General features: G+C 48.8%; 1 protein-coding gene and 2 long non-coding RNA genes across 3 annotated transcripts in view; all 3 read right to left on the bottom strand.

Annotated features, from left to right (window-relative positions):
- Positions 1 to 19,033, bottom strand: part of LOC309341280 (hemoglobin subunit beta-like) — a 66,395-nt gene extending 47,362 nt beyond the window's left edge. Inside the window, exons 1-2 of the mRNA XM_081860869.1 lie at positions 18,920 to 19,033; positions 13,366 to 13,517 (exon numbers count right to left, since the gene is read on the bottom strand). Of these exons, the coding sequence (XP_081716995.1) occupies positions 13,366 to 13,397 (32 nt within the window). The 5' untranslated portion in view covers positions 13,398 to 13,517; positions 18,920 to 19,033. The remainder of the gene's footprint in view (positions 1 to 13,365; positions 13,518 to 18,919) is intronic.
- LOC309341386 lies at positions 16,849 to 17,971 on the bottom strand. Its single transcript, XR_014156289.1, has 2 exons — positions 17,809 to 17,971; positions 16,849 to 17,101 (listed from the first exon to the last, which is right to left on the bottom strand). It is a non-coding gene; the product is annotated as an uncharacterized lncRNA (long non-coding RNA).
- A 4,373-nt stretch (positions 19,034 to 23,406) lies between the features above and the next one.
- LOC309341428 lies at positions 23,407 to 24,464 on the bottom strand. The gene is made up of 2 exons (XR_014156330.1): positions 24,349 to 24,464; positions 23,407 to 23,633 (listed from the first exon to the last, which is right to left on the bottom strand). It is a non-coding gene; the product is annotated as an uncharacterized lncRNA (long non-coding RNA).
- Between the last annotated feature and the right edge of the window lie 1,221 nt (positions 24,465 to 25,685).

Raw genomic sequence — 25,685 nt, 5'->3', positions numbered from 1 at the left:
AAGGATTATGGAAATTTGTAATTTCTCTACAGTAGTGCCCCGCAAGACGAATGCCTCGCAAGACAAAAAACTCGCTAGACGAAAGGTTTTTTCGTCCGCGATTTGCCTCGCAAGACGAATTGGGCTTGCTTCGCAAAACGAAAACGTCTCGCGACTTTGTTTCCTTTGTGTAAAAACCGTTAAAACCAAGGGTGCTTAGCTTGAGCAGCTGCAGTTGCGACTTGACTTCGAGGAGCAACTGTTAGCACGTGGTTTGGTAGCCTTTTCTCAGACTTTGCTCACTTTTGAAGATTTTCCAAAACTTTTCCAGAACTTTTCCAGAACTTCTCTTTCATCCATTTGGTAAGTTAAACTTTTAAAACTTTTTTGGGGGGTTTTGGATTTTGGGTTGGGGTGTTTGGGATTCAAGGACTTGGTGTTGGGAAGGGGTTTGTGATAATCTGGGGGCTTGTGGGCCTTTTTTGGGGAATTTTTTTGATTTTCTGTGACCATTGGGCCAGGTTGTTTATTTTCAATTTTTTTTTCTGAGTTTGAATTTCTGAGTGCTGGCTGGCTAGGGGAACAGTTGGGGAGGTTTCTGCAGAAATCTGGGACCATGTGGGGTTTTTTGGGGAATTTTTATGATTTTCTGTGACCACTAGGCATGGTTGTTTATTTTCAATTTTTTTTTTCTGAGTTTGAATTTCTGAGTGCTGGCTGGCTAGGGGAACAGTTGGGGAGGTTTCTGCAGAAATCTGGGACCATGTGGGCCTTTTTTGGGGAATTTTTATGATTTTCTGTGACCATTGGGCCAGGTTGTTTATTTTCAATTTTTTTTTTCCTGAGTTTGAATTTCTGAGTGCTGGCTGGCTAGGGGAACAGTTGGGGAGGTTTCTGCAGAAATCTGGGACCATGTGGGGGTTTTTGGGGAATTTTTATGATTTTCTGTGACCATTGGGCCAGGTTGTTTATTTTCAAATTTTTTTTTCTGAGTTTGAATTTCTGAGCGCTGGCTGGCTAGGGGAACAGTTGGGGAGGTTTCTGCAGAAATCTGGGACCATGTGGGGTTTTTTGGGGAATTTTTATGATTTTCTGTGACCACTAGGCATGGTTGTTTATTTTTGAAAAAAAAAATTTTCTGAGTTTGAATTTCTGAGTGCTGGCCATGTTGTTATTTTTTGAAATTTTTTTTTGTCTGGGTGGGGAAGCAGTTGGGGAGGGGTTTGTTGGGTATTTGCAGTATGGTAGCGCTGCAGAGAGCTTGCTGGGGAGACCATGCATTAAAAAGAAAGGGACTCAAAAATAACTTAAACAAGGTTTTAATTACAAAAACAAAAACTCCTTATACACTAAATACATTAACAACAAACCAGACCCAACCACCAACCCAACCCCCAGGGAAATGGGAGAGCTAGGTGCTGCTCCTTATATACTACATGCAAATGCTGACACACCTTAATCAATGCAACTCAGCAGCACCTGCTATGTTTCACAGCTGTAAAGCTGGGTCTCGTTATCTTGCTCTGGCCCTTGCTCTGGCCCCTTAAAGACATACACATTAGGTGGAACAATGATGAACCTTTACATTTAAAGAAACCATTCAACATTTCCCCTGCGGTTCATCATTGTGGAACAAAAACATAAAGCATACTTTGTACATGTTTTTCATGTGTAACCTTTGGAAGTGCTTTTGTAAAAATGTCCGCAATTTGATTATCACCTGGGACATATTCATTTTTAGTTTTTGTAGAAATTAACACATCATCTACATACACACATATTTTTGTCACAGAGTTTGCCCTTTCCTTTATAAATACACAATTGTCTGCCTTTCCTTGTGAAAAACCAATAGCCAGCAATTCTTTTGCTAAAGTTTGGTGCCAATTCCTTCCACTTTGGTGCAGACCATAAAGGGATTTATTTAATTTGCATACCAAACCTTCAGCAGCATCTATGCCTTCAGGAACACGCATAAAAATTTGTTCTTTTAAATCGGCAAACAAATATGCAGTTTTTATATCTAGGTGATAAACAGAATGTCCACGTTGTGATGCATCTTTTAACAAAAGTTTAACTGTTTCATATTTTACACTTGGTGAATAACACAAATCATAATCTTCGCCTGGAATTTGTTGAAAACCCCTAGCAACTAATCTTGCTTTGTACCTTACAACTTCATTTTTGTCATTCATTTTAACTCTATAAACCCATTTTGAATCAATAAGTCTCATATCTGGGGTTTGTGGTACAAGAGACCAAGTGTTATGCTCTTTTAAAGAAGCTATCTCAGAGTTCATAGCTTTATACCAATTTGCAGCTTGGTGCTTAGGTAAATTCTGAATGTCACTGTAGCTTTTTGGCTCAAAAACCACCTTATTGGCATACACAGTATTAAAATGTTCATCTGCAAATCGTTGTGGCTTCTGCCTCTTTCTATCTGAACGTCTTAGTCCAGAAGGAGAGTCAGACTCCTCAGACTTAATGGGACTAAGTAAATTACTAGTTTCAGGTTGTAAATCATCATTGTCAGACTGAAGAGGTGCCTGTAGGCTAAGCTCACGATCAGAAAACTCAAGAGAATCTAACCTCCCCTCGGGTGCCTGTGACTTTAAATCATCAAACAAATTATCAGATTCAACAGGCTTTTTGTCTTTTTCCATTAATTCAGAAGCACCATTATTCCCTGCTGCTGCTGCTGCTTCTTCCTCTTCTTCCTCAGTACTATCTATACCCTCAGTATTATCTATACCATCAGTATCTTGGAAAACAGCAACTCCATTCCAATTTACAGTTTGTATCATGCTTCTGGTAATATGAAATTTGCCAGTTGCTGGTATGTAAATTCTGTACGCCCCCTGCTGGTAGCCCATTAATTTACCCTGGACACTACGCTCACCCAATTTCTGCTTAGCGGGATAATGCATAATTACATCTGAACCCCAAATGCGTAGGTATTTCAGATTAGGGCGTTTTTTAAACAGCTTCTCATAGGGGGTGACATCTAAACCAGAATGATAACTGCGATTTCTAACATAACAAAATGCATTAAGCGCTTCAGCCCAAAAGTCTTTGGGCAGATTAGCATCGTGCAGATACGTTTTAACCCCTGCCTGCAGGTCACGCTGCACAACTTCAACAAGCCCATTTTGCCAGGGACTTCGGGGGCAAGATAACTCATGAGTAGTCCCCTGCGCTTCCAGGAATTTCTCAAAATCCTCAGAAACAAATTCCCCGCCCCGGTCAGAGAACAGGTTCTTAATTGGTTTGTTAAAGTGCGTTTTTACCCAGTTGCAAAAAACTTTGTACTTCTCAAATGCTTGGGACTTGTCAGCTATTGCATAAGTCCAACAATATCTACTATACTGGTCTATGAGGGTAAGCCAGTACTTAGAACCTCCTAATGATGGTGGGAGTGGCCCAACTAAATCACAATGTACACGCTCAAATGGCTCAGTTACTTTCCTATCTGAGCACCTACCCTTGCGTGCAACCTTAATCTTATTCTTGCAACAGGATAAACATTGCATAAAGAATTTACATGGCTTTAAGTTGAGGCCATTAACAATATTCTTCGTCCTAATTACATCAGCAAAATTCAAGTGTCCCAGAATTCTGTGCGCCTCGTGGAGACACCCGGAATGAGGCCTTGCATTCCTCAACCCCTGGCTTGACTGTGCTGCTCTGCAATTTATAGGCAATTGGGAGTAGGTGCGAAAATACAGTCTATATAAACCATCAGAGTCCCGGGCATACAATAGACGTTTGTTCCCCTCAAAAAACTCACACATTGAATTTAAGAAACGCACACTTATGCCTTGACGAGCAAAACACCTTACTGATAATAAGTTGTCCAGTGATGGGCAGTAAATGCAGTTCGCTATTGTAATGTTTAAAGAGTCAAGTTTAACAGTACCTCTGCCAAGTGACTGCAAGACTTGTGAATTGGCTAAATGTACATTACCAATTTCCTCTTCGAAAGAAATAAACAAGCTTCGATTGTTGCAAACGTGGTGAGAAGCTCCTGAGTCCACAATAAAAGAATTCCACTTGGCACCTTTAATTCTTTTATGATCTGCAGTCCGAGCGTGAAAAGCTCGCGGCTCGTTTCTGTCTTTACGGTGCGATGTTGGCTGCTGAGATGACACCCATGACTGACGAGCAGAAACAGGCTTGGGAGTACTTTGCTTTCTTTTGGCTCTGCAGTCCTTTGCAAAATGTCCTTGCTTATTGCAGAACCAACAACGCTTTGCAGCTTTAAATGCAGTCGCATCACCACAAGTTTGCATATGGCGTTCCTCATTACTTCTGGAAATAGGAGTGCTTATGGCACAAGCCTCCCTTCTATCCAACTCGCCCATTAATCTTGCCGTTACCCCTTCCACAGTTAATTGTGCTGGTGGGACGGCAGATATCTGGCTAGCTACACCATCAAAGTCCTCATTAAGGGAACAAAGAATGATAAAAACATACTGAATATCAGGTATGTCCATGTCCCTTCGAATTAATTCGCCGCGTATTGCCTCCAGACGTTTCAAGTGTGCTGCCAAATCAGCACCAGGCTGCAACTTCGTCTGGTACAGCTGCTTGAAAAACGTCAATGCAGACGCTGACTCTTTTCTAACATGCACTGCTGCAAGACTGTCCCACATTTCTTTGGCAGTTTTCTTATTCCTTATATAGACTACTTGCTGGTCGCTGACTGCCAAATTAATTATCGCCCTGGCTTTTGCATCTCCTTTGGACCAAGCATTAGTTACAGGGTCAGGAGGGTCTTCAGTTACATAGGTCCATACTTCCCTAGAGGTCAAAAGCGCCTCCACCCGAAAAGACCATAAACTATAGTTCTCATCTGTTAGCTGTGGGAAGACCAGAGCCTTCTCAGCTTCAGGAACCCGGTCAACCATTCTGGAAATCTTCCAGACCCACAAAAACTACACTAACAGGAGAAGGAGTTTTCAAACCTTTCTCAGAGTCCAAAAATATGCAGTCATCCACTCAGCAGCTGGGCCCATAACCAAAGATGTTGGGTATTTGCAGTATGGTAGCGCTGCAGAGAGCTTGCTGGGGAGACCATGCATTAAAAAGAAAGGGACTCAAAAATAACTTAAACAAGGTTTTAATTACAAAAACAAAAACTCCTTATACACTAAATACATTAACAACAAACCAGACCCAACCACCAACCCAACCCCCAGGGAAATGGGAGAGCTAGGTGCTGCTCCTTATATACTACATGCAAATGCTGACACACCTTAATCAATGCAACTCAGCAGCACCTGCTATGTTTCACAGCTGTAAAGCTGGGTCTCGTTATCTTGCTCTGGCCCTTGCTCTGGCCCCTTAAAGACATACACATTAGGTGGAACAATGATGAACCTTTACATTTAAAGAAACCATTCAACAGGGTTTGCAGCAGTTGGGGAGGGGCTGGGGGAGCAGTTGGGGAGGGGTTTGCAATTTCTGTGTTGTGGGTGGGTTGGTGCGTCTCTGTGGGAGCAGTTGAGGTTTTTGAAGACATTGGTGATTTTTGAAGCTTTTCCTAAACTTATTTTGCAGCCATTTGAGGTTTCTGAGGACTTCGGTAGTTGATTGTTGAAGCTTTTCCAGAACTTCTCTTTCATCCATTTGGTAAGCTAAACTTTTAAAACTTTTTTGGGGGGTTTTGGATTTTGGATTTGGGGTTGGGGTGCTTGGGATTCAAGGCCTTGGTTCTGGGTTTTAATTTCTGTGTGGTGGGTGGCTGGCTGCTTTTGTATTTTTTGGGTTTGAAGCACATCACTGATTTTTTTTTCTGTTTCTGAGTTTACGAAGGTAGGAGCTGTGCTGCCATGGGACCCAAGAAGACTGCTGCTGCGGTGGCCGGCGAGAGGAAGAAGGAGAAGGTGACGCTGGAAATGAAGAAGGAGATCATCTGGAAGCACGACGGCGGAATGCGTGTGACGGACATCGCCAGGGAGTACGGCAGGAACCCATCGACCATCGGGACCATCCTGAAGAGGAGGGAGAAGATCCTGGCGACTGATGCAGCCAAGGGAGTCACCAGGATCGTGAAGAACCGCCCAGCTGTCCTGGAGGAGGTCGAGAAGTTGCTGCTCATCTGGATAGAAGAGAAGCAGCGTGCAGGGGACACAGTGTCTGAGGCCGTCATTTGTGAGAAGGCCAAGGCCTTGCACGCTGACCTCATCCGGGAACAGCCAGGAACCTCAGCCGAGCCAGAAGTCTTCAAGGCTAGCAGAGGTTGGTTTGACCGGTTCAAGACAAGATCTGGCATCCACAGCGTGGTCAGGCATGGAGAGGCTGCCAGTTCTGATGTTCCTGCGGCTGAAGACTTTGCAGCGGAGTTCCTGGAGCTTGTGAAGACGGAGGGCTACGTTCCGCAGCAGGTCTTCAACTGCGACGAGACCGGGCTGTTTTGGAAGAGGATGCCCAAAAGGACTTTCATCACTCAGGAGGAGTCCAGGCTGCCTGGCCACAAGCCCATGAAGGACCGCCTGACCCTGCTCTTCTGTGCCAACGCAAGCGGCGACCTGAAGATCAAGCCCCTGCTGGTGTACCACTCGGAGAACCCACGGGCCTTCAAGAGACACAAGATCGACAAGGAGCGGCTGAGTGTCATGTGGCGATCCAACAGCAAGGCTTGGGTCACACGTGTGCTGTTTGTGGACTGGGTCAATCTTGCTTTTGGCCCTGCTGTCAAGCAGTACCTGCTGGACAACGACCTGCCGCTGAAGGCTTTGCTTCTGATGGACAATGCTCCTGCCCATCCTAAAGGCCTTGAGGTGGACTTGTTGGAGGAGTTCAGCTTCATCAACATCATGTTCCTGCCGCCTAACACCACGCCACTGCTCCAGCCGATGGATCAGCAGCTCATCGCCAATTTCAAAAAACTCTACACCAAGGAGCTTTTCAGGCGATGCTTCGAGGTGACTGACTGCACCGCCATCACCCTGCGGGAATTCTGGAAGGACCACTTCGACATCGTCACCTGCTTGAAGATGGTCAACACGGCCTGGGACGGGATCAGCCAGAGAAATTTGAATTGCGCTTGGCGCAGCCTGTGGCCAGACTGTGTGGCACCAAGTGACTCTGATGCACCAGAGTCAACAGTGGTGCAGGACATTGTTGCCTTGGGGAGGACCATGGGCCTGGAGGTCACGGAGGAGGACGTCTGCGAGCTGGTGGAGGGGCACGACGACGAGCTGACCACCGTGGAGCTGGTCGAACTGCAGGCAGAGGCTGCGCAGGAGCAGGCCTCACTGGAAGAGGAGGAAGCAACTGAGGAACGGCTGTCCTCCGAAAGACTGAGGGACATTTGCCAGAAGTGGAAGGAGGTGCAGACTTTTGCAGATCTACACCACCATGAGAAGCACGTGGCACATGACGCTGGGAACTTTTACGATACGAGGGTCATGTCGTCTTTCAGGGAGCTGCTGAAAAGGCGGATAAAGCAGCAGACTATGGACAGGTTCTTGACCAAGAAGCAAAGAGTGGAAGAGGAGCCTTCTTCGAGTGGTCCCCCAGAGTCTTAGAAAATGTACGGTACACTTTGTTGATTTTTAAATGTTTTTTTGTCATGTTTATAAAGTTAATTTATTTTCCCTTCAATTTTTGAACTGCTCTTTACAGTATGTGTGACTTTAAAGAGCAGTTAATAAACTGTTGTTGTACCAAATTTGGCTTTGTTTGGACTTTTTTTGACCATAGGAACGCATTAATTGATTTTCAATGCATTCCTATGGGATTTCGTGCTTCGCAAGACGAAAAATTCGCTAGACGACAAAAATTGCGGAACGAATTAATTTCGTCTTGCGGGGCACCACTGTACTGTATTTTTCTATCTATGTCTTTATTTCTTTTTTCTGTACTTCATAAAATTAATAAAAATATTATTAAAAAATAAAAAATAATAAAAAAAAGAAATTATCAATTTGTCCCTTGACACGGGGACATTCCCAGGGGAACTGAAGGAAGCAGTGGTGTGTCCACTCTTAAAAAAAACTTCATTAGATCCCTTAGACCTATCCAATTAGCGCCCAGTTTCAAATCTTCCATACCTGGGTAAGGTAATTGACAGAGCGGTTGCTGAACAGCTTGGTAGGTTTCTGGAGGAAACATCGGCATTAGATCCATTTGAGTCCGGTTTCCGTCCTGGTTTTGGGACGGAGATGGCTCTGGTTGCCCTAACAGATGATCTCCGTAGACAACTGGATCGAGGCGGGTCAGGACTGCTGATCCTTTTAGATTTGTCAGCAGCCTTTGACATGGTCGATCATGATCTTCTGGACCACCGCCTCGCAGACGTGGGGATACAGGGCATAGCCCGTAACTGGTTGTGCTCTTTTATCTCTGGTCGGGGACAGAGGGTGGCACTAGGGAGGGAAATGTCGTCGTGCCACTCCTTGGTGTGTGGAGTGCCGCAGGGCGCAATTCTCTCCCCGATGCTTTTTAACATCTTTATGCGCCCCCTTGCCCAGATTATCCGGAGCTTTGGGCTGGGCTGTCACCAATATGCTGATGACACTCAGCTCTATCTGCTGATGGATAGCCACACCGACTCGACCCCGAACACACTGACCAGATGCTTGGAAGCTGTGGCTGGATGGTTTCGTGGGAGCCGATTGAAATGAAACCCTTCGAAGACAGAGGTCCTATGGCTAGGTCGGGATGGCATGGGGATGAGGGACCAACTCCCTTCTCTTGCGGGGGCCCAATTAGTGCCATTGCCTTCCGTTAGGAGTTTGGGCGTAATCCTTGACGCCTCCCTTTCCATGGAGGCGCAGGTTACAGCAACAGCCAAGGCGACATTTTTCCACCTTCGCCGCATCAAGCAGTTGGTCCCTTACCTTTCCCGCCCCGACCTGGCCACAGTGATCCATGCGACGGTCATCTCCAGGCTTGACTACTGTAATTCGCTCTATGCGAGGCTGCCCTTGAAGCTGTCCCAGAAACTCCAGCGGGTGCAGAATGCTGCAGCGAGGCTCCTCACGGGGTCTCTGCCATGGGAGCATATTCACCCAGTGCTTTTCAAGCTGCACTGGCTCCCAGTGGAGTACAGGGTCAGATTTAAGGTGCTGCTTTTGACCTTTAAAGCCCTTCACGGCCTAGGACCCTCGTACCTACGGGACCGCCTCTCCCGGTATGCCCCACGGAGAGCCTCAAGGTCCATAAATAGCAACACCCTAGTGGTCCCGGGCCCTAAGGAAGTTAGATTGGCTTCAACCAGAGCCAGGGCCTTTTCAACTCTGGCTCCGGTCTGGTGGAACGCTCTGCCTCATGAGACCAGGGCCCTGCAGGATCTGATTTCTTTCCGCAGGGCCTGTAAGACAGAGTTGTTCCGCCTGACCTTTGACTTGGAGCCAATTTGATTCCCCCCCCCTCTCTCTTTTTCTTTCTTTTCCTTCTCCTCCTGCGATGAGGCTACATTTTAATATTTTAATGTTCCATTATTTTAATGTTGTATTTTATTTTTGTTTTTAAGTTGTAATCATTCTTCTTGTTTTTATTATTGTTTGTAAGCCGCTCTGAGCCCGGCCTTGGCTGGGGAGGGCGGGGTATAAATAAAAAATTATTATTATTATTATTATTATTATTATTATTATTATTATTATTATTGTCGCCCTTCCCCTGAAACAAGGAATGCAAAGATTTCGGGAAGAGCAGACTTTAAATTTGCCTCTTTGTGATGGATTAATTTTAGAAGTAAGGACTTTGCCTTGAAAGAAGATGGAAATATACTCAGAGTCGCAAAGTGTTTTCATGCTCTTTATTCAGCTCATAGTGGTGAGCAGGAATGAATTGTTTCCCCACAGTATCTGCTTTATATACATTATTTACACAATAGGCTTCATGTGATTTGCTAATTCTGGAATTCTCCTGTAAGCCAATCAGGTTGTGGATTCACTTCCATCTGGAGCTGGATTGGGTGGCTCCTGCAGACCAATCAGACTGCTGCATTCTGAATCCTATTGTTCTAGGACCAGTCAGACTGCTGCATTTTGGATCCTATGGTTCTAGGACCAGTCAGACTGCTGCATTTTGGATCCTATGGTTCTTGGACCAGTCAGACTGCTGCATTTTGGATCCTATTCAACTCATACATAACAGAGAGCAACAACCTTGAGGGACTTTTAGGGATTTTGTTCCCCCCTTAGGACTTCCTCATGAGAAATAAAAGCAGTAAAGAAGAAAAGAGGGGTGACAACTGGATCGACTGTCTGCTAAGCAGGAAGATTTATGAGTTTACAGGGGAGGAAGGAGAGAAGACCAGGATTTTGTGGAGATCACATCAGCCCAACTCCTTGGAGCCTGAAGGTGGAAACAAGAACAGCGAAAGGGACAGGAGGGACCACATTGTGCAGCATCTTGACGGCTTCTGAGACGCAAAAGAAGAGAAATGGATTGCGCATATTTCTTAATGAGCTGGTTGTATGTAAAATTGAGGATTACCGTATTTTTCGCTCTATAACACGCACCAGACCATAATACGCACGTAGTTTTTAGAGGAGGAAAACAAGAAAAAAAATATTCTAAACGAAATAGTGGATATATGTTTTTTGTGGTTCATGCTGTGGCCACAGACATGTGATCTGACAGTGAGTTTGGAGTAGCCCAATGCAAAAATCCTGAGGATCCATGTGGATCCATGCTTTGTAACCACGGAGGAGGGAAGGAAGGGGAACCATGGATCCTCTGCTCACGACTGCAGCAGATCCCCCCCCCCCGCCACCCACAGGCATTCGCTCCATAACACGCACAGACATTTCCCCTTACTTTCTAGGAGGAAAAAAGTGAGTGTTATGGTGCAAAAAATACCGTAAATTTGGTGAAATGTGAAGGGTGGCAGTGTTAGGAGGGAGTGTATATTATATATTTATACAAAAAAAAACCCTAGGTGTTTCATCTTCTGTCAGGAGCTCGTTCTACACTCGAGTAGGACCCTGGTAGAAACACATGCCTGACTGGCATGTTCCCTCCCTACTGGTCGATCGTTCGGGAGCTTCAAAAGCTTTCTTCAGCCCAAACATCACGGTGATCGATGCCAACTGACAATCGGCACACTTAGGGCTTTGCAGAGTCTTCACAGCTTGTGTAACAGAGCTCAGCAACTCAGCATTTTGGCTAATCTACTTTATTTACATATAAACAGACAGGGAGCACTGCACTGGCTCCCTCTCTCTCTAGTATCAGACAGCAAAGAGAAAAAGAACAATAGTCCCACTTCACAGAACACAGTAACACAAACATGCTGTTTCCGTCACTTCCCACTCTGTGGAGTCAAAACATACACCGTCATGTGATAGACAAAAATCCCATGACTGCAGTCATGGAGCAGGAATTCTAACAGCCCACACTAGTGAGGCTGAGTTGTTGGTTACTGGGGCCAGAGGTCAAACAGCCATGTTCAAGGCAAAATAAAACCTAAAGTAGGTATTCAAAGCAATGTAATTAAAAGGGAACTAAAATATTGCTACGTGCCACCCCAGTCTCCAAGCGGTGCTTGACTCCAAGGGTTTCTGCTCTGCTGTGTTTTATTGACCTCCCTTAGGATGTTTCGTTAAATATAATTGTTTAAGATCATTGTTTTGCTAAATGTCCTCTGTATACTTGCCATTCCTTTGCAATGTCTTATTCTAAAATATTGTTTTGAGTTTCGGGTGGGTGGCTTAGCCCGTGTGATGCTGGAGAGAGTCCCTTCTAATTCCCATGTTTCCTGTGTGGGTATGATTAGTTTATTACAAGCTCAGCCATTATTTATCAAAGGAATCTTCTGTCCATGGTTTGTAAGCCAAATCAGGGAGGCTTGAAAACCCCAAGTTTATGGAGGTGGAATAAAATTGGATGAAAGTGTGTAAAAAAAAATTACGGTAATCCTTTGCTGGAGGAGCCAGGCACATTTCTGGGCCAGCGAATGGCCTGAGGGCGCAAGGAAGGCGCTTGCTCTGTGCCCGAGGACACCTGGCTGGCAGTCAGAAGGACAAAAGCCACAGGGGGAGCGGCTGCTTCCAAGCCTGGGATGGGGGGGGGGGAGAACCTCGCCTCTTCTTCGTCTGGGAGACAGGGATGTCCATCCCGGCTCACCAACTCCCAAAAATAAATTAACGGACGGCCGCAGATCATGCCCTTTCATGCCCTTTTGATACCCTCGAAATATTAGGGGAGACCTGCCCCTTTCCCCCATTGATCTCCCCTGGGACCCGCAAAAGGCAACTTGCCCCCCTGGCGTTTTACTTTGGATCTGTTTGTTTGATGTTTCAATGAAGTTGGTAAACTCTTTTCATGTGTGGGTCACCCACACAACCAGTGTGGTGTAGTGGTTAAGAGTGGTAGTCTCGTAATCTGGGGAACCGGGTTCGCTTCCCCGCTCCTCCACATGCAGCTGCTGGGTGACCTTGGGCCAGTCACACTTCTCTGAAGTCTCTCAGCCCCACTCACCTCACAGAGTGTTTGTTGTGGGGGAGGAAGGGAAAGGAGAATGTTAGCTGCTTTGAGACTCCTTAAAGGGAGTGAAAGGCGGGATATAAAATCCAAACTCTTCTTCTTCTCTTCTTTTCTCCCCACAACAGATCCCACAACGCATTCAAAAGATGGAGGCTGAATTCTGACAAGAAAGAAGTACTGTTTTGGGGGGACATAGGCTGTCCCCCCCCCAGTCCTGAATGGGGTAACTGTACCCCTGAAGGACCAGGTACACAGCCTGTGAGTCATTTTGGACTCACAGCTGTCCATGGAAGTGTAGGTCAATTCTGTGTCCAGGGCAGCTGTAATATCAGCTCCACAATTCAAAGTGTTGGTGCTGACCTTTCAAGCCCTAAACGGCCTCGGTCCAGTATACCTGAAGCAGCATCTCCATCCCCATAATTTAGCCCAGACCCTGAGGTCCAGCTCCCAAGGCCTTCTGGTGGTTCCCTCATTGTGAGAGGTGAGGCTACAGGGAATCAGGCAGAGGGCCTTCTTGGTAGTGGCCCCTGCCCTGTGGAATGCCCTTCCATGAGGGGTCAAGGAAATAAACAACTAACTGAAATCTGAATGCAACCCTGTATCAGGATTTTTTTTTATGTTTTATGTCCTGTAAGCCACCCAGAGTAACACACACACACTCACACACACACACAGCACCCCCCCCAGCAGCCCCTTGGGGCGGGGGAGCAGCCTCACCCTGAAGCTGACGGGGTCCATGTGGATCAATTCACTCAACTCGGTAAAGGTCTCCTTGACCTTGTCGAGTTCTATTGATGGTGAAGGGGAAGACGATCAACACGCTGGAGTGAAGGAAGGAAGGAAGGAAGGAAGGAAGGAGAAAGGGAGAGGCATGGATGGTTATTATCCAGGTGGAAAGAGGAGCACCTGCCCAACCTGCCTAGAGAGGCAACCAGCGCCTGGCCTTACCGGACAAGGATATCCCCACCAATGGCGGCCATCTCGACTTTGCTGCAGGCAGTGTTGATGAGCTGCTTCTCCTTTGGGGTCCAGTGCACAATGATGGCTGGCTGTGGGCTGGGAGCTTCTCTCGGCTGCTGGAGAAAACCTTCTGGGCTGAGCTGGAGCTTCTTCCAGGGCTGGAGCCTTTTATGCCCTGGGCCAAAGCTCCTCCTCCAGGATTTACAGAAGCTTCCTTGTTTCTGATTTGACCAAATAATGTCCGGCTTTTCCTTAGGACATGCCTATTTCATCTGAGAAAGCCTGAAGGGTATGGAGTAATTGTGAGAATATAGTTCCATTCCACCTTAAAAGGGTCAGGCATGACTGTTGTGTATCACATGCCTGTTTACGTCCAGCACAGTCTGCTTGGAACTCCCGTTGTATGTTGCCTTTGTGTTCCTGCTGTTTTGCCGGAGACGAAGGGATGCAGACATGTTTTCCCGTGTTCCTGAACAATGCTGAATAAATGCTGTAAATAATGCTTACATCTGCCTCTGTCCGCCTCATCTGCTGTGTGATGATTTAGACACTCTGCTGAAAGAGCGTGCATGGGTCTCTAAGCGTATCTGAGGCTCGTGTCGCTGGCTGACTGATGCTGCTCCACGGGAGACCGGTGATCGTCCAGAGTAAGCTGGGGGCCTGCCTGATGCCGTCGTTTCCCCGGCAGTATCCCAACAGTGATGCCGCTCCAGAGCCAAGGAGACAAGCAACTATACAACTTTTAAAAGACACTTGAAGGCAGCCCTGGATAGGGAAGTCCCAAAGGAGCGTCTTCACCCCCATCGCTCGGCCCGGACACTGAGGTCCTCCTGCAGTGCTTCAGCTACAGGGTACCAGGCAAAGGGCCTTCTTGGCAGTGGCTCCCTCCCTGTGGAAAGACATCAGATGTCAACCTGGGTGGCCTGAAAGACGGACTAGGCAGATTCATGGAGGAGAAGCTCTAATGGCTCCTAGTTCGGCTGGCTCTGCTCTCCCCCCACCATCAGAGGCAGCGATGCTTCTGAATCCCACTTGCAGGAAACGGCATCAAGGGGGAGGCTCTGGGGCTCCAATCCTGCTTGCCCATTGGGGTCCATAGTTGGCCATTGGGAGAAGAGGATCCTGGACTCGATGGGTCTCCTTTGGCCTGACCCAGAAGGCTCTGACTTTTCTCATTCCCAGTCTTAAGGAACTCTGGGAAATGGAGTTCTGTGAGGGAGAACTAGGAATTTCCAACAGAACTTGCAACTTTCCCTCTGCTTTTCTCTCCCCATGCTGTCAAACCTGAAAGTAAGCTCCCTGGGGCAGATTCCTGTCCTACTTTCCAAGAACCCTCAATTGTTAAATGGCAAAATAATAATAATAATAATAATAATAATAATAATAATAATAATCTGAAAGTGCACTTAATTATCCGCAATGGGCTCAATTATCCGCAAGAGACAAGCGATTGAAACTCTGTTTGCAATGCTTTCTTGGGCCCTGCTTCCTCCCAGACAACATCCACACCTTCCTCCCTTACCTGGCCTTGGACACGGCTGTGCGACCTCCAGCCCCCATAACCAGCAACTCAGCCTCACTAGCGCGGACTGCAGAGGGTGAACATGAAACCCCTAGAGGTGTTTTGTATACATATATAATATACATCCCCTCCACTGACCCTGCCAATCTTCTAGCGCCACCCACCCTTCACATGCCACCAAATTTAATTTTACATACAACCAGCTCATTAAAAATTATGCACAATCCATTTCTCTTCTTTTGCATCTCATAAGCTGTCAAGATGCTACACAATGTGGTCCATCCTGTCCCCTTTCCCTGCTCTTATTTCCACCTTCAGGCTCCAAGGAGGTGGGCTGATGTGATCTCCACAAAATCCTGGTCTCCTCTCCTTCCTCCCCCATAAACTCATAAATCTTCCTGCTTAGCAGTGTTACAGTCGATCCAGTTGTCACCCCTCTTTTCTGCTTTACTGCTTTTATTTCTCATGAGGAAGTCCTAAGGGGTGTGTGTGTCAAAATCCCTCAAAAGTCCCTCAAGGCTGTTGCTCTCCATCTTAATTCAGGCAAAGTCCTGACTTCTAAAACTAATCCATCGCAAAGAGGCAAATTTAAAGTCCGCTCTTCCCGAAATCTTTGCATTCCTTGCTTCAGGGGAAGGGAGATGACGCAGATCCCGAAAAAGCCCCATAACTTAAAACATTCCCTCCCCTCCTTGCCCCGTTCAAGCAAAGCAGAAATCAGTGTCTTTCCAAAGAGATGCTTTTCTCCTGCAGCAGAAATCAGGCTCTTCGCTTGCCTTTGTGTCCCAATTCAAAGCTGTTCCCCGCCCTCCCCACGGGAGTTGGCCAGGGCTGTTTGGGGACAGTCTGAAATCCTTTGCTGAAGGAGCCAGGCAGCTTTGTGGGCCAGCGAATGGCCTAAGGGCGCAAGGAAGGCGCTTGCTCTGCGCCCGAGGACACCTGGCTGGCAGTCAGAAGGACAAAAGCCACAGGGGGAGCGGCTGCTTCCAAGCCTGGGACTGGGGGAGAACCTCGCCTCTGCTTCGTCTGGGAGACAGGGATGTCCATCCCGGCTCACAACCCCCCCAAAAAATAAATTAACGGACGAGCGCGGGTCGTGCCCATTCTATACCCTCGGAAGATTAGGGGAGACCTGCCCCTTTCCCCCCATAGACCTCCGCCTGGGACCCCCAAAGGGCGACTTGCCGGGTTCGCTACCCCCCTGGCGTTTTATTTTGGATCGCTTTGTTTGATGTTCCAATGAAGGTGGTAAATTCCTTTGATGTTATTATGGGTGTGAAATATGTAGGCGGGGGTGTTTATTGGGCTGTATTTGTTTTTATTTGATTATGTGTTTTGTGTTTTTATATCGTAATTTCATCCTGTGAACCCACAAATTTAATGAACAAATAAAAGGATAAAACGAAATGAATTCCCCCCTCTCTCCGTCCCCGACACCCATCTGGAAAGAGGCAGGGAGGGGCATTGCGGGGGGAGAATGGCCCTTGGGGGTCTCCCTGGGTGGCCCATGTTGGTACCCCCACCCCTTATTCAGAGGGATGGAATCCAGAGCAGGGGAAGGGTCTGCAACACCCTCTGAGTCTCTCACCCCCAATTTCTCCACAGAAGGAAGAACAGAGAGGGCAACAGAACAGGAGCAAATACCAAGAAATGGGTGGGGAGACAACCAATGAGACCGGGGGGGCCCTGGGAGCATCGGGGGGGGGGGGACCTTGCCAGGAATTTTGGGTATAAAAGATTTGGGGACACAGCATGGGTCTCTGGCTCTGAAAAGCACTGCAGCTTGGAGGGGGCAAAATGCCATAGCGCCCTAAAACCCCTCACTGGTGCTTAATGATTCCTCTTGAGTGACAGAGAAGACCCTCCCTTTCCACGCCCCCCCAACTAACCCCCCACCCCCAGGCCTGTCCCCTCCCTCTGTCCCAGAGAAGGAGACACAGGAAACCAGGTCAGATTGCAGAGGGAGGATTTATTAGAGGGTCAAGAGTCACATGGGGGCTGGAAGGGGTGGCCCCCACCAAACCTGGTGGGTGGCGATAGCAGAAGGAGGCGACCGCTTCTCCCTGGGGGGTGTCTCAGTGGGACCGGCTGGCCAGCGCATGAGCCACCACCCTGACCAGCTTGTGGAAGGCATGGTGGTAAGCAGAGGTGAATTCCTGTCCAAAGTGGGTGGGGGGTGGGTGATGAAGACTTCAACAGGAGCTGGAAGAGAAAAGAGGGGGTGACTCCTTCTGCCAGGGGGCCCATGTATGGGGCACCCTCTCCCCACAACAGATCCCACAACGCATTCAACAGATTGAGGCTGAATCCTGACAAGACAGAAGCACTGTTTAGGGTGGACTGGGGGCAGGCAGGTGTGGGGGATACCCTGGTCCTAAATGGAGCAACTGTGCCCCTGAAGGACCAGGTGGGCAGCCTGGGATTCATTTTGGACTCACAACTGTCCATGGAGGCACAGGTCATTTCTGTTTCCAGGGCAGCTGTCTCCCAGCTCCATCTGGTCGACAGGATGAGACCCTACCTGCCTGTGGACTGTCTTGCCAGGGTGGTGCATGCTCTGGTTATCTCCCGCTTGGACTACTGCAATGCCCCCCATGTGGGGCTACCTTTGAAGGCAACCCTTTTGGCGGTTCCCTCATTGTGAGAGGTGAGGTTACAGGGAACCAGGCAGAGGGCCTTCTCGGTTGTGGCACCCGCCCTGTGGAATGCCCTCCCACCAGATGTCAAGGAAATGAAAAACTAACTGAAATCTGAAGGCAACCCTGTAACAGGAAATGTCTAATGTCTTACAATGTTTTATGTCCTGTAAGCCACCCAGAATCACACACACACACACACACACACACACACAGCACCCCCCCAGTCCCCCCCCCGCCAGGCAGCTCTTTGGGGCGGGGGAGCAGCCTCACCCTGAAGTTGAGGGGGTCCACGTGGAGCTTGTCGCAGAGCAGTTCACGCAGCTCGGAAGAAGCCTCCTTGACTTTGTGGAAGGAGGGCTGGAGAAGTTCCTAATGAGAGGGCAGGGCCAGAGAGGTCCCCGATGTTAGAGAACAAACGCCAGGTCCAGGGGAAGACAATAAACAAGCTGGAGAGAAGGAAGGAAGGAAGGAAGGAAGGAAGGAAGGAAGGAAGGAAGGAAGGAAGGAAGGAAGGAGAAAGGGAGAGGCACGCGAGGATTAAGGCCTTCTGGGAAATGATCTATAATGAAATTAAGAAGGTACTTAAATGTACTTTTTATAAGAAACCAGAGGCATTTCTCCTGGGCATGGTCGGCCAATTGGTGTCAAGGAAGGATAGAACGTTTTTTATGTACGCTACCACAGCAGCAAGGATACTCTTAGCAAAGTATTGGAAGACACAAGAACTACCTACGCTGGAAGAATGGCAGACGAAGGTGATTGACTATATGGGATTGGCAGAGATGACTGGCAGAATCCGTGATCAAGAAAAAGAGACGGTGGAAGAAGACTGGAAGAAATTTAAAGTATATCTTAAGAACTGTTGCAAAATTAATGAGGGTTAAAATGTCAAGGGAAAGGAAAATACAGAATTACAGCTGTAACTGATTAAGTATGAGAATGGAACTAAAATAAGAAAATGTCATTATGTGACTGACGTGAGGGGTTGTTGGAAAAAAGTTTAAAACAGGATGCAGAAAAGGGGAGGTAAGGGGAAGTCCGGGAAGCAAGGTTTATGAAAATGAGGGTTTGAAATTATACATGTTTATATGTTTTTTTTGTTTTTTTTGTCTGTGATGTTTTGTTTACAATTTGTGTTGGAAAATCAATAAAAAATTATTATAAAAAGAAAAAGAAAGGGAGAGGCACGGATGGTTATTATCCAGGTGGAAAGAGGAGTTCCTGCCCAACCTGCTTAGAGAGGCGACCACCCCTGGACTTACCAGACAAGGACATCCCCACCCAAGGCGACCACGTCGACTGTCATCATGACAGTTGCCATGATGGCTGGCTGTGGGCTGGGAGCTTCTCTCGGCTGCTGGAGAAAACCTTCTGGGCTGACCTGGAGCTTCTTCCAGGGCTGGAGCCTTTTATACCCTGCGCCAAAGCTCCTCCTCCTGGATTTGCAGAAGCCGACCTGGATTCTGATTTGATCAAAGAATGCCGTGATTTTCCTTATGACCAGTTACAGATAGGTAGCCGTGTTGGTCTGCCATGGTCAAAACAAAATAAAAAAATTCCTTCCAGTAGCACCTTAAAGACCAACTGAGTTAGTTCTAGGTATGAGCTTTCGTGTGCATGCACACTTCTTCAGATACACAGTGTGTATCTGAAGAAGTGTGCATGCACACGAAAGCTCATACCACGAAAGCTCATACCTAGAACTAACTCAGTTGGTCTTTAAGGTGCTACTGGAAGGAATTTTTTTATTTTGTTTTTTCCTTATGACATCCCTCTTTTCCTCTGAGAAATCCTGGAGGGTATGGAGGAATGCCACGCCTGTGCCAAGGAGACAAGCAAGTATAAAGGCTTTAGAAGACATCTGAAGGCAGCCCCAAAGGAGCGTCTCCACCCCCATCGCTCAGCCCAGACACTGAGGTCCTCCTCCGGTGATTCAGCTACAGGGTACCAGGCAAAGGGCCTTCTTAGCAGTGGCTCCCTCCCTGTGGAAAGACATCAGATGTCAACCTGGGTGGCCTGAAAGCCGGACTAGACAGATTCATGGAGGAGAAGCTCTAATGGCTCCTAGTCTGGCTGGCTCTGCTCTCCCTCCACCATCAGAGGCAGCGATGCTTCTGAATCCCATGTGTGTATTTGCCCAGACTGATTCAGGTGGCATTTCAAGGGGCGCAGAATCATCTTTCTCCTGAAAAACGCCTGCCTGTGGCCTGAACTTTTCTGGCTGTACGACTTTGGGTTACATTAGAAGTCCTGAATTCTTTCCTCACTCCTTTGTCCTTTTGTACACCTGTTCTGCTTCAAAGCCCATATTGTGAATGAAGCTCTTGCTCAGGGCTGGGGAACCTGAGGTCTTCCGGATGTGGTCTGACTCTGCTTCCCATCCCCACTGACCGTTGGCAGGCAGTGGGCTCCCAATCCCTGCCCTTGTTGAACCTCCCTGTCTTCCTACCCCTGCCGCTTCCAACTCTCCCTTTGTTGTTCTCTCCTCACGCTGTCAAACCTGAATGTGAGCTCCCTGGGGCAGAGTCCTGTCCTACATTCCAAGGGCCCTCACTTGATAAATGGTGAAATAATAATAACAGTAATAATCTGAAAGTTCAATTAATTATCCTCAAGCAATTGCATCTCTGTTTGCAATGCTTTTTGGACCCTGGCACAGATCAGGGCATGTGGCCAGGATTGCCCAGGGCCACCCCTGTCATTGGGAGTGAGGTGGCTGCTTCAGGGGCAGATGCTGGCCTGGAGGACACAGGGGTGAGGCATCGTAGCACAAACACAGCCTGCCACCCCCAAGCTTGAGGTTATTTAATGCAAGGAACAGAAGCAGTACATGTGAAAAGGATCTAGGAGTCTTGGTGGACCACAAGCTCAACATGAGTCCACAGTGTGACGCAGCAGCAAAAAAAGCTAATATTATTTTAGTCTGCTTCCACAGAAGTCTAGTGTCCAGATCCAGGAAAGTCATAGTCCTGCTCTCTTCTGCCTTGGTCAGACCACACCTGGAACACTGCCTCCACTTCTGGGCACCACAGTTTAATAAGAAGTATGTGGACAAGCTGGAAGGTGTGCAGAGGAGGGTGACCAGGGTGATCAAGGGTCTGGAAGGCAAGCCGTATGAGGAGCGGTTGAAGGAGCTGGGTATGTTAAGCCTGGAGAAGAGGAGACTGAGAGGAGATATGAGAGCCATCTTCAAATATCTCAAGGGTTGTCCCATGGAGGAGGGAGCGTGCTTGTTTTCTCCTGCTCTGGAGGGCAGCGCCTTGACCCTTTATCCTGCACCTGACGACAGCTGCCTCTCCTTCAACACTCCCCAAGTCCATGGCACATATTGGGCTGCTTCTGTTTTCAATATTTTTACGTTGTGATTTTACCCTGTGAACCGCCTGAGACCTGCGGGTATGGGGTGGCCTACCAATTTGGATGATGATGATGATGAAGAAGAAGTACTATCATGGCGCCTTGTAGCTGCCTCTTCTCTCCACTCGGAGCTCCCCTTGCTTTCTTCACAGGGCTGGAACAGGAGCTGCTCTGGCATCCCTTTCTGGAAGGCTGTGGTGCACGGACCCTGCTCCGGGGTCCTGATCCTGCAGCCCCTTCTCTTCACCACCCATGGGCTCTCCCCCCCCTCCTGACTTGCTGCATGAGCTCCATATGCAGGGATGACTTTGCAGATCTGCCCAGCCTCCTGCTGAGTCAGGCCTGGCTCCCCCTGATAGCTCCGGCTGCAAGAGGCCGACGTGTTGCTCAGGAGGAGGTGAAAATGACTCTGCTGCAGATCACCCAACCAGCAGCGATTCTGACCCAGCAAAAATACACTTTCGCCCAGCGAGCATTGGAATTAAAGGAGCATAACTCAGTCTGCAGGAGCATCACTGGTTGTTGGCGAGACTCGTTTGACAACAGAGAGAAACTGAACCTTTTGTGTCCTCAGGCCAGTGGAACTCTCTGCCACTGGAGATTCAGGGGGCGCCTTCCATGCAAAGCTTTAGTTGCCTGCTGAAAACATTTCTATTCCTCCCGGACTGTGCAGGCAATTAAGAACACATCCTTTTGCAAATGGTTAATCAATGTCTGTTCACCTTTTCAAAGGTTAAACAGGTATTATGTCTTTACTGATGTAAATCTCTTGGATATACTTTTGTATGACACAGTGGTGTACAAATATTTTAATAAATGAATATGAAATGTTTTTATAAATAAAAATGAATGAAGGAAATAAACAAATGAGGAGAGCTGGGCTCCAGTTGCTCCCACTGGCCAACCAGATGTCCAACGGAAGCCCCCCCCTCCCTCAGCCCCCCTCCCGTGCTTTGCTCTCCCCTCCCCCAGTCACAGGAACTCAGTGGCTCAGAGCATATCCCCTCAACTGTGCCAGAACAAACGGGACATCTCATTTTTCCCTGTGTGAGCATGGCAGTCATTTGGGGCCCCCTGTTCTCACGCAATGTCGGAATGCGATTTCCCCTCGAAAAAAGCACATTGGGGGGACCAGGGACCTTGTGTGGGTCACGTGATTCATGCAGGAGTGCGGCCCCAGGAGATGGGGTCCCACTTTACCCCCATGTGGCATTTGACAGTGTGACATGGGCTGGCCTAAAGGAGCCTGGTAGCCACTGTGCCCAAGGTCCACGGAAAGGTCTTCTTCTGCTGCTGTGAATGTAATATCTTATTCTGAAATATTGTTTTGAGTTTGGGGTGGGTGGCTTAGCCAGTAGGATGCTGGAGCGAGTCCCTTCTCATTCCTGGACCCAGCGAGGGTTGAAATCCTTTGCTGAAGGAGCCAGGCACCTTTCTGGGCCAGGGAATGGCCTGAGGGCGCAAGGAAGGAGCTTGCTCTGCGCCCGAGGACACCTGGCTGGCAGTCAGAAGGACAAAAGCCACAGGGGGAGCGTCTGCTTCCAAGCCTGGGACGGGGGGAGAACCTCGCCTCTTCTTCGTCTGGGAGACAGGGATGTCCATCCCGGCTCACAACCCCCCCCCCCAAATAAATTACCGGGCGAGCGTGGGTCGTGCCCATTCTATACCCTCGGAAGATTAGAGGAGACCTGCCCCATACCCCCATAGACCTCCGCCTGGGACCCCCAAAGGGTGACTTGCCGGGTTCGCTGCCCCCCTGGCATTTTATTTTGCATCGCTTTGTTTCACATTCCAATGAAGGTGGTAAACTCCTTTGATGTTATTATGGGTGTGAAATATGTTGGCGGCGGTGTTTCTTGGTTTGTATTTGTTTTTATTTGATTATGTGTTTTGTGTTTTTATATCGTAATTCCATCCTGTGAACCTCCAAATTTAATAAACAAATAAATGGATAAATCAAAATGAATGGCCCCCTCTCTCTGCCGATTAAGAGGCAGCTCCGTCCCCGACACCCATCTGGAAAGAGGCAGGGAGGGGCATTGCGGGGGGAGATTGGGGGTCTCCCTGGGTGGCCCCTGTTGGTACCCCCACCCCTTATTCGGAGGGATGGAATCCAGAGCAGGGGAAGGGTCTGCAACACCCTCTGAGTCTTTCGCCCCCAATTTCTCCACAGTAGAAAGAACAGAGAGGGCAACTGGCAAGAACTGGGTGGGGAGATGACCGGGGGGGGGCAATGGTGGCATGGGGGGTCAGTCTCGCAGGAGCTTTGAGGATGAAGGATTTGGGGAAATAGTGGGGGTCCCTGGTTCCGAAAAGCACTCCAGCTTCAGGGAGGAGGGCAAAGTGCCACAGAGTCCTGAACCCCCCCCCAGTGGTCTCAATGTTTCCTCTTGAGTGACAGAGAAGCCCCCCCTTTCCCAGCCCCCCAACTAACAGGAGGTGTTTCTACCCCCCACGCCCAGGCCAGTCCCCTCCCTCCGTCCCAGAGAAGGAGACACAGGAAACCAGGTCAGATGCAGAGGGAGGATTTATTAGAGGGCCAAGCGTCACATGGGGGCAGGAAGGGGAGACCAGCAGGAGGCGGCCGCTTCTCCCTGGGGGTGTCTCAGTGGGACCGGCAGGCCAGCGCATGAGCCACCACCCCGACCAGCTTGTGGAAGGCATGGTGGCAAGCAGGGGTGAATTCCTGTCCAAGGGGGGGGGGCTAGCAGGAGGGTGCTGAGGACCTCGCCCAGGAGCTGGAAGAGAAAAGAGAGGGTGACTCCTTCTGCCATGGGGCCCATGTGTGGGACACCCTCTCCCCACAACAGATCCCACAACAGATTCAACAGATTGAGACTGAATCCTGACAAGACAGAAGCACTGTTTAGGGTGGACTGGGGGCAAGTGGGTGTGGGGGGGACTCCCTGGTCCTGAATGGGGCAACTGTGCCCCTGAAGGACCAGGTGCGCAGCCTGGGAGTCATTTTGGACTCACAGCTTTCAATGGAGGCGCAGGTCATTTCTGTTTCCAGGGCAGCTGTCTCCCAGCTCCATCTGGTCCACAGGATGAGACCCTACCTGCCCACAGACTGTCTCACCAGAGTGGTGCATGCTCTAGTTATCTCCCGCTTGGACTACTGCAATGCCCCCCATGTGGGACTACCTTTGAAGGCGACCCTTTTGGCGGTTCCCTCACTGTGAGAGGTGAGGTTACAGGGAACCAGGCAGAGGGCCTTCTTGGTAGTGGCCCCTGCCCTGTGGAATGCCCTCCCACCGGATGTCAAGGAAATGAAAAACTAACTGAAATCTGAAGGCAACCCTGTATCAGGAAATTTTTAATGTCTAATGTTTTATGTCCTGTGAGCCACCCAGAGTGACACACACACACACACACACACACACACACACACACACGGCACCCCCAGTCCCCCCCCCCGCCAGGCAGCCCCTTGGGGCGGGGGAGCAGCCTCACCCTGAAGTTGAGGGGGTCCATGTGGAGCTTGTCGCAGAGCATTTCACGCAGCTCGGAAAAACCCTCCTTGACCTCGTGCAAGGAGGGCTGGAGAGGATCCTAATGAGAGGTCAGGGCTGGAGAGGGTTCCTTATGAGAGGGAGGAATATCGGGCACCAGGGGTCGACCTCCAGCAGCCTGCAGAGAAGGAACAAAGGAAGGAAGGAAGAAAAAAGGGAGAAGCATGGAGGGTTATCATCCAAGTGGAAAGAGGAGCACCTGCCCAACCTGCTTAGAGAGGCAACCGCCCCTGGCCTTACATGCGAATGCTTTCAACCACACTAAAGTCGGTCACATTCATATCGATGGTGATCTGCATCTCGGTCATGGTGGCTGGCTGTGGGCTGGGAGCTTCTCTCGGCTGCTGGAGAAAACCTTCTGGGCTGAGCTGGAGCTTCTTCCAGGGCTGGAGCCTTTTATACCCTGGGCCAAAGCTCCTCCTCCTGGATTTACAGAAGCTGTCCTAGTTTCTGATTTGATCAAAGAATGCTGTGATTTTCCTGAACACATCCCTATTTTCCCCTGAGAAATCCTGGAGGGTATGGAGTAATGCCACACCTGTGCCAAGGAGACAAGCAAGTATAAAGGCTTTAGAAGACATCTGAAGGCAGCCCCAAAGGAGCGTCTCCACCCCCATCGCTCAGCCCAGACACTGAGGTCCTCCTCCGGTGATTCAGCTACAGTGTACCAGGCAAAGGGCCTTCTTAGCAGTGGCTCCCTCCCTGTGGAAAGACATCAGATGTCAACCTGGGTGGCCTGAAAGACAGACTAGACAGATTCATGGAGGAGAAGCTCTAATGGCTCCTAGTCCGGCTGGCTCTGCTCTCCCTCCACCATCAGAGGCAGCGATGCTTCTGGATCCCATGTGTGTATTTGCCCAGACTGATTCAGGTGACCTTTCAAGGGGCGCAGAATCATCTTTCTCCTGAGAAACACCTGCCTGTGGCCTCAACTTTTCTGGCTGTAGGACTTTGGGTCACTTTAGAAGTCTTCAATTCTTTCCTCACTCCTTTGTCCTTTTGTACACCTGTTCTGCTTCAAAGCCCATATTCTGAGCGAAGCACTTGCTCAGGGCTGGGGAGCCTGAGGTCTTCCAGATGTGGTCTGACTCTGCTTCCCATTGGCAGGCAGTGGGCTCCCAAACCCTGCCCTTGTTGAACCTCCCTGTCTTCCTACCCCTGCCGCTTCCAACTCTCCCTCTGCTGTTCCCTCCCCACGCTGTCAAACCTGAATGTGAGCTCCCTGGGGCAGAGTCCTGTCCTACATTCCAAGGGCCCTCAATTGATACATGGTGAAGT

Source organism: Podarcis erhardii (genome assembly GCF_964252035.2).
Source record: "Podarcis erhardii genome assembly, chromosome: 4".
Taxonomy (NCBI): domain Eukaryota; kingdom Metazoa; phylum Chordata; class Lepidosauria; order Squamata; family Lacertidae; genus Podarcis; species Podarcis erhardii.
Note: the sequence above shows the minus strand (reverse complement) of the source record. Positions and strands in the feature narration are given on the sequence as shown.